Genomic DNA, 7,981 nt, shown 5'->3' with positions numbered 1-7,981 from the left:
CCTGGGGGGGGGGAAAGCCACGACGGCCCCGGCCGCGCCTGCCCCGACCACGATGAAATCGACCGAGTCGTCCGGCCCTGGCTGAAATCAAACCAAGTAAGAGTGTTTTTTTCCAAGGGCTGAACTCGGGGTAAGTTTAACTCCTTTTTCCCATAAAAATTAAGGAGCTCAATGCGCTCCGCCCCGCCAAGTCAAAATTTTTTGATACACCTCTGTTATACCTAAAGGTAACAGTGCTTATTTATTCTGCCGATATAAGACTAAATAGTCCCTTAGGTAGTAGGAAACAGACATGTGGTTGGGGGGAAGAGCTCCTTTTGGAGAACACTGCCACATTAAATAAAGCAAAAAATAATAATAACAACAGAAAGTAGAGGTTAGGAAAGAGAAAGATTTTTTTCGTATACCTACTCACATTATATTGAAGATTGTGTTCTGATTTGAGGAAGTAAGGTAAGACGTTCTTGTACCCCCACCCCGTGGCACCGAGCTTCTCGTACTCATCATAGTCTGAGGAATCACCCCGACAATACATCAGACCGTTGAGCACCGTCGTACCGCCCATCACTTTCCCTGAAACGCATCACATATTTAGAAAATAAACTCTTTGGATAGGACTAAATAGCTCTCTCATACCAGCAGTAGAGACTGCTACCTGCTACTAACTATGTAAATATTATTATGGTAAAATTCGAATTAAAACCGCCCATTACTTTCCCTGAAACTGCTCGAAGAGCCCCTTTACCCCAGAATTAGGCTATTGTTGAGGTCAAATGATCAAAACTCGAGTAATAGTCCAGGAAACGAAGACCGAAAATCGAGGTTTGGCGGACAAAAATAACGTAGTCTGGGTTTTTTTTACCGTAAGAGGTAGGGGATAATGTCCTGAAGAGGGGGTCAAAAGTTCTCAAGGATATCTTTGCCGCAGCGGAACTAGAAGGGCGTAGGTTAATTTAAAAGTCTTCGTTTCCTGGACTAGAAAACTAATCTCCCCGCTTTTGGAGCCGTGGAATAGTTTGTAAAAAAAGGCAAGAAAAAATCGTAGAAATTTCGATGGTAAAAAAAATATACTGAACAAATGTATTTATTCACCCTACTTCGAGGGAGGTCAACTCTCGGACACTTTGATTCGATATAAATAAATCAAATATGTATTTCAATCGAACACCTATATACATGGGCAGGTAAATATCTAACTGTGGCAGTAGGTACGCAAAAATGCTGACACTGATTTCATTACGAGTGAAATGACAATGCCGCTATCTAAGCTATCTTTCAAGATTAAAGAATAGAGATCGAATCAAGCGATTAGGAAATTACGATTATCTTCTTATTATCTGAACCAGCGATCGCCAACCCTGCGCCCGCGAGAGGATTCCCTTGCGCCCGCGAGCAAATTCTAAAGTGAAAATAATCTTGTATGGTTAAAAAAAAAAAGAAATATAGAGAACTCATATTAATAAGTAAATAAAATAATAAATTTAAAAATATTAAGCTGGTAAGTTGAGTTTACCTTACCTACGTACTAAAACTAAACATTCTAAAAAAACATTTCTCGTCTATCCAGGAATCCATGACGTGTAGGTAGACAGAGAGAAGAATCTTCGAGTCAGCTTCGTTAGGCTCTAATTTTATCATTTAAATTTGATAATAATAAAACTTTCATTACCTATTAATTAAACCCTTTTGGTAGATGTGTTTTCTCGCATATTGGTCAAAAAGGTTGTATATTGTATTCCAAACTATAGGGTGTCCGCCAAGGCTCTCCCAATCATCTGAGTAGCTCGCGCGCGGATCAGAAAGGTTGGCGACCGCTGATCTAAACATTGTGTACTCAGGTAGGTAGTATTAGATATTTAGGTAGGTAGTGTGTATCTGTATAGTCTATAGGTATGTATATTAGGTAGTTAGTAGGTATCTTTCTACCTAGGTTCCTACCTCGTGTTAGGTACTATTATTTATTTGCTTTGTCTGAATATGTCGATTTATGCAATAGGAAGTCTTCTTCAGTCTTGTGAAGAAAGTAGGTATAGTCAACCGTTCCGAGATCGAATTTTAACTGTTTCTGATAAAGTTCGCCCCGGGCTGAAATCGAACCTGCGATCTTGCTCTTACAAGGCCGACTCGGCATCCTCCAAAGCCAACTACGAGTTCAAACTCAGATTTTAGCTTGGAAGGTAGCACGTCTGCCTAAGCTTTAAATCGCGGGTTCGATTCCCACCCGGGGTGGACTTTATCGTAAACAAATGAGGTTCGTTCTTTGGACGGCTGACTTTCTCCAATCCTGTCTTCCTTAACTTCGCTTTCGGGACGATAAGACCTTAGCAGTTACAGTTCCCTCTTTTTTTTAAGCTAGAAAGTCATAAAAAAATAATTCAGATTGTGGTCCCGATCATCTGTCAGTATTTACTAGCAGGGGACTGAAGGGACATCGGAATCTATGTCACAGGAAGATATTATGTACTTCCGATACTGTCTGGAAGGGAAATTCAAAAAAAAAAAAAAAAAAAAAAAAAAAAAAAAAAAAAAACAAAAACAAATGAACCCACGACAAGTGGGGACGGGCCTTTAGGAATCCAGAGTTTTTTATCGTCCAGAAATCAATGAGAGAAGGAGGACAAAATAAGAGAAAGTTTTTCGATTGCAAATATTTCAACGGGTTACTTCCTGGTGTTCTCGTGTTACTTCCAGCACGGGTTACTTCCAGCAGCCCAACACTTAAATGGGAAGTAGTGTGTCTCTTCTCGCCCATCTGATGAGAGGCATACTACGACACAAACCACATGGGTCTAATGTTGCAGTTTGTTTCATTGCTACGAAACAATAACGGCGGTGAAACACTAATATTTTTCTTATCAAATTTTTATGAATGTCCTGGAAACAGCTGTTTCTAGGATTTCTCAGATTCCGAACGGGAATCGAACCCGCGACCTCCCAAGCGTCACTCACATCAATCAATCCCTCCAAGTTGTCCTCCCCAACCGGCTGGTTGTTCAGGTAGAAGGATTTGACTTTCTGCACGAACTCGGCTCTCTTGTCTTTCGGCAGCCAGTTGCAAGACACTATAAGCGGTAGAAGACGATCGAAGTCTGCGTTAAGCTGATGAGTCAACTTGAAATCGTCCGTACAGTATACGGCACCGACAATCCCTGTGGGAAAAAGTGGGAATATATTATTGTACCTATCCTGATATTGTATTGTAACAAGAGGAGATTTAGACCCTCCAGTTTCACGTCATCCTGAAGGACGATAAAGAAATACTAAAGGAGGTGCTCCGGTTTCTCAAGAAGAACAATTTAATGAAATCTTTGTATTTTTCCCCCTTTCCACACATGGCCTTGTCGCTTAGATAAAATACTTTGGAAGAGGAGGCAAGCCTAGCTATCATAACATATTCAAAATCAATAGAGGTTAAATATTTAATTTTAGTCTTAAGTGTTATCCTTACGTTGGGAGAATAGACATTGAGGAAGAGGCAGTCTTCTTGACCGAATATGGCGTCCCCTTTCTCCGGAAAGTAGGGCATTGCCTGTGGACATACTGGGGAGTCTGTAGTAGCATCCCTCTCCCCTGACCAACCAGGGTGGGGGACTGGGTCCTGGAAAATACAGGTTGGAAAAATAGAAATTCATAATGAGTTAAAGGTAGAAACACACTATCATCATATCACCTCACATCACGTGAAGTCATCTCACGTGACGTGTTAATGTAACACGTCACGTGTAAGTCATCTCACGTGACGTGTTAATGGAACTCAAATGAGAGTATTTGTACAGTCGGCTAAGACTAAAAATTCCCATTATACCAATAGTTTATAAGTAATCTAATGTGGAAAAAAGATAAGTCCGTACATAGGTATACCTAAAAAATGTTGTTTGCCATATTCTACTACGAACTAACTACAATATACAGAACACAAATACCTAATTGATTGTTATTATCTTGGTTATTATCATCTTTATCTCCTTACTAGCTTACTACAATTTCAATTGCTTCTACATAGGTACTAATAATAGGTAGGTACAACACAGGTTACACAGGTATAATCTATTACCGATGTATTTACCTATTTATTTACTCGTTTTTACAATAATTTACACATTATACGATTCTTAACTCATTCTATCATTTATGTAGTTATTCTCGTCATTTGCATAAAATCTGTGATTCCAAATGCAATATGCATTAATAACATAGGGGAACACGGGACAAAACGGCCACCCGCCCTTTTTAGGAGCTAGAAAGTGCTGAGCTCTCTTGGATGGACTAGGAACTATTCCTGCAATCCTGCAAGTCTTATCTTTGTTTTGATCCGTGGTTGATTCTTTTATTGGTGTTGTAAACAAAACCATTTGTTTTTGGGGCCTTTCTAAAATCATCAATGATAGTCTTGGGAAATGCCAGCGAGGGGGGTTTTTTTTTTTTTTTTTTTTTTTTTTTTTTTTTTTCACGAGTGCTTGAAGCAATTTTCACACGATTTTCAAAACAGTGTCAGTAATACTATTTTAATAGTTCATTAATATTTTACAATTTATATCGAAGGTAATAGGTCTGACTTTAATCAACGAGTGAATTCTTTAATAATTTTCAATATTTTATAAAACTTGTGAAATAATTTTCCAGAAATTACGCTTTGGGGCAAAATGGTTTTTTAATGGTCTGGGGCAGAATGGTACATGGGAGAATAGTGCCCAGGGTTCCATTCCGCCCCAAGGTGTTTTGCATGTATATGGTATAGGACCATTTTGCCCCAGCCTTGAGGCGAAACGGTCTTTTTTGGTACCCTCATAAAAATATTTTTAGTTTTTTTCCAATGATACATTGATCATCGCATCGTGACGAAATCTTAATCTTGTATCTTGGATCGGATTTCATTTATCAAAGAATGATAAAATTACCTACTGAGCAAACAATAGATTGTCAGATTTGTTAGCCAGTAGCCTAGAGTCTAGTTAGTTTGGAGGGTAGCCCGTCTGCCTTGTAGGCGCTAGGTCGCGGGTTAGATTTCCGCCCCCGGGGTGGATTTTATCCCAAAACAGATAAGGTGCGTTCTCGGAACGGCTAGCTTTCTCCTATTTCGGGACTAAAAGACCTTAGTAGTTACAGTTCCCTTTAACAAACCTCATTAAAAAAAAATAAAAAAAAAAGCAGGAATTAAGGAGTTACCTATATTGTGACCTTAAAAGGGGAGGGAATCCGAAACTGAGATCGAATTTTTCAAGTATGTAATCAGAAGCTCAAGGGAATATCCTGAAATTCCACAAAAAGAACAGTCACCTTCTGTATAGTGTATATCACAAGAAACATTTATTGTGCAAATTAAGTTCAGAAATAAATAAAATTACATCACTTTTTTGGCGGAGTGGACATACTTTGAACATTTGGCGTAGAAACATTTATTGTGCAAATTAAGTTCAGAAATAAATAAAATTACATCACTTTTTTGGCGGAGTGGACATATTTTGAACATTTGGCGTAGAAACATTTATTGTGCAAATTAAGTTCAGAAATAAATAAAATTACATCACTTTTTTGGCGGAGTGGACATATTTTGAACATTTGGCGTTTTCCCTATGGCCCTGTTGTCCCTCAACAATTCCTATGCTATATATATTTTCCAAACGGTATACTTTGTCAAGTAGCATTATAACTAGAGGTAGAATTAATCCATTGTAACGCCAACACCTGGTCCTTCATGCCCAGATTTCCCGGTACTTCAGCATTCCCGAAACTGAGAAATCCTGGAAACAGGAGGGGATTTTTTACTACAGAGTAATGGAACAGAATATTCTAAAAATATTCTCCTGAATCCATTGTAACGCCAACACCTGGTCCTTCATGCCCAGATTTCCCGGTACTTCAGCATTCCCGAAACTGAGAAATCCTGGAAACAGGTGGGAATTTTTTTACTGCACGAGTAAATACATTATTGAAAAGTCAGCTCCCATGGCGTAGTGGTCACTGCGCTCACCTTGCACGCGGGAGATTCGGGTTCGATTCCCGGCGGGGTCAAGAAATTTGTATCATGCAAATGATTGATTCCGTGACTGGATGTTGCGGGGCCCTAAACTCGTTTTAATTTAAATTCTTGGGTTAAGCATTTTAATTGTGGGAATTTTTGTTTTTTTTTTTTTTTTTTTTTTTTTAATCAACTAATCAGATTGCTTGATCTAAAAGTTAAACGGCGTTTTCAGCTTGATTTTCAGCTCAACTTTATACACAAAGAGTCCAGTCCGAGGCTTAGGTGTAGGGGCAAACAGCCCTGATGGGTTGAGCTTCTACGAATCAAAACGGAGTTTTTTTTTAAAAAAAAGAGGTTTGACAGAGGGAACTTTAACTGCTATGGTCTTATCGTCCCGAAATCGAAGAGAGAAGGAAGATAGGATAGGAGAAAGCCAGCCGTTCCGAGAACGAACATTATCCCAGCAGGATAAAATCCGCCCCGGGCGGGAATCGAACCCGCGACCTAGCGCTTACAAGGCAGACGCACTACCAACTAAGCTAACTAGGCTGGCCAAAACGGAGTTTAATCTCACTTTGTAGCCCCCGGCCTGATTATCTCAAAGTGTGATCTTGTGGTCCCTGGTCCCTGGCATGAAAAATAAAATCACAGTTCAGTTTTTGGGCTCCGACTCTCGTCTCTCCTGTCATTACTTCCGTAGTTCATATACTCGCTGATCAGAGCGCTAGCGAACTCTATTCTCTCCGGAACAAAACCCTGGTGGATGGAAACGGAACTTCTGCTGACGTAGAGGTACTCGATTTCACGTGACGTGACAGCGCGTGACGGCACGGGACCCCAGGCTGTGTGATCTGGGATTCTGGAAAACAAAAGAGATCGCGTAAGTGTGACATCATTTTAGACACAAACATTCACCTAGCGTTTACAATTACAAGACACTCTACCTCTACCCTCCAAGATAAATAGACTGGCAAATGGCTTTCATTCAAGACCAATGAAAGGGAAGTTTAACTGAATGAAAGCCGTTTCAGCGGGTTCGATTCCCGCCCGGGGCGGATTTTATCCTGATGAGATAATGTTCGTTCTCGGAACGGCTGGCTTTCTCATATCCTGTCTTCCTTCTCTCTTCGATTTCGGGACGATAAGACCATAGCAGTTACAGTTCCCTCTGTCAAACCTCTTAAAAAAAAAGAAAAAAAAAAGCCGTTTGCCAGTCAGTTTGGAGGGTATCCTTGTCTTGATGTCTTGTAAGCGCTATGTCGCGGGTTCGATTCCCCCACGGGGTGGATTTTATCCTAAACAGATCGGTACGCGAGTACGTGGTAAAATGTAAATTTTGTATGAACGCCTTGCATTTATATTTAGGTATACAATGTGCAATACAATATCGTTCTCGCATGGGCTATTGGACTTTCTCCGACCGCCTGGATTTCTCCTATCCTGTCCAATTTCGGGACATAAGACCTCCGTTCTTACAGTTCCTTCTATCAAACCTTTGAAAAAAAAAAACTGCTAAATTAAATTAGTTTATTTCATTATCTACTCACCCATTTCTGGCGAAGGATGTCCACAGTCGGAGTAACATGTTGGATGCTGTCACCTCCTCCGGCAATGTGCAATACAATATCGTTCTCGCATGGGCTATTGGACTTTCTCCGACCGCCTGGATTTCTCCTATCCTGTCCAATTTCGGGACAATAAGACCTCCGTTCTTACAGTTCCTTCTATCAAACCTTTGAAAAAAAAAACTGCTAAATTAAATTAATTTATTTCATTATTTACTCACCCATTTCTGGCGAAGGATGTCCACAGCCGGAGTAACATGTTGGATGCTGTCACCTCCTCCGGAGTGTGAGTGTAGTTTGAGATCACACTCATTCTGAACAGTTGGAATAGCTCATCCCCATGTCCCACCCCTGCAAATGAAAGAGAAACTGTCTATACCTGTCTCGGTGGTGTAGTGGTCAAGGCGCTCGCCTGGTAAACAGGAGGGCGTGGGTTCAATCCCAGCCGAGGTAT

The 7,981-nt window shown here is 40.3% G+C and overlaps 2 protein-coding genes across 3 annotated transcripts in view; both read right to left on the bottom strand.

The window, feature by feature from the left end:
- LOC113468997 (5-(hydroxymethyl)furfural oxidase-like) overlaps nt 1–5,697 on the bottom strand; it is a 9,882-nt gene extending 4,185 nt beyond the window's left edge. Inside the window, exons 1-4 of the mRNA XM_026826372.1 lie at nt 5,686–5,697; nt 3,478–3,598; nt 2,950–3,149; nt 416–577 (exon numbers count right to left, since the gene is read on the bottom strand). Coding sequence (XP_026682173.1) covers nt 416–577; nt 2,950–3,149; nt 3,478–3,598; nt 5,686–5,697 — 495 coding nt within the window. The remainder of the gene's footprint in view (nt 1–415; nt 578–2,949; nt 3,150–3,477; nt 3,599–5,685) is intronic.
- An 845-nt stretch (nt 5,698–6,542) lies between these two features.
- Nucleotides 6,543–7,888, bottom strand: LOC103513063. 2 transcript variants are annotated; one of them, XM_008477873.3, is made up of 2 exons: nt 7,749–7,888; nt 6,543–6,821 (listed from the first exon to the last, which is right to left on the bottom strand). In XM_008477873.3, the coding sequence occupies exons 1-2, from the start codon at nt 7,838–7,840 to the stop codon at nt 6,608–6,610; spliced, it is 306 nt and encodes a 101-aa protein (XP_008476095.1). In that variant the 5' UTR covers nt 7,841–7,888; the 3' UTR covers nt 6,543–6,607. The 2 variants fall into 2 exon arrangements, with proteins under 2 accessions (XP_008476095.1, XP_008476096.1); XM_008477874.3 differs by lacking the exon at nt 7,749–7,888 and adding an exon at nt 7,510–7,565.
- Between the last annotated feature and the right edge of the window lie 93 nt (nt 7,889–7,981).

The sequence above is a fragment of the Diaphorina citri genome, unplaced genomic scaffold, assembly GCF_000475195.1.
Source record: "Diaphorina citri unplaced genomic scaffold, Diaci psyllid genome assembly version 1.1 scaffold920, whole genome shotgun sequence".
NCBI classification, from domain to species: domain Eukaryota; kingdom Metazoa; phylum Arthropoda; class Insecta; order Hemiptera; family Psyllidae; genus Diaphorina; species Diaphorina citri.
Note: the sequence above shows the minus strand (reverse complement) of the source record. Positions and strands in the feature narration are given on the sequence as shown.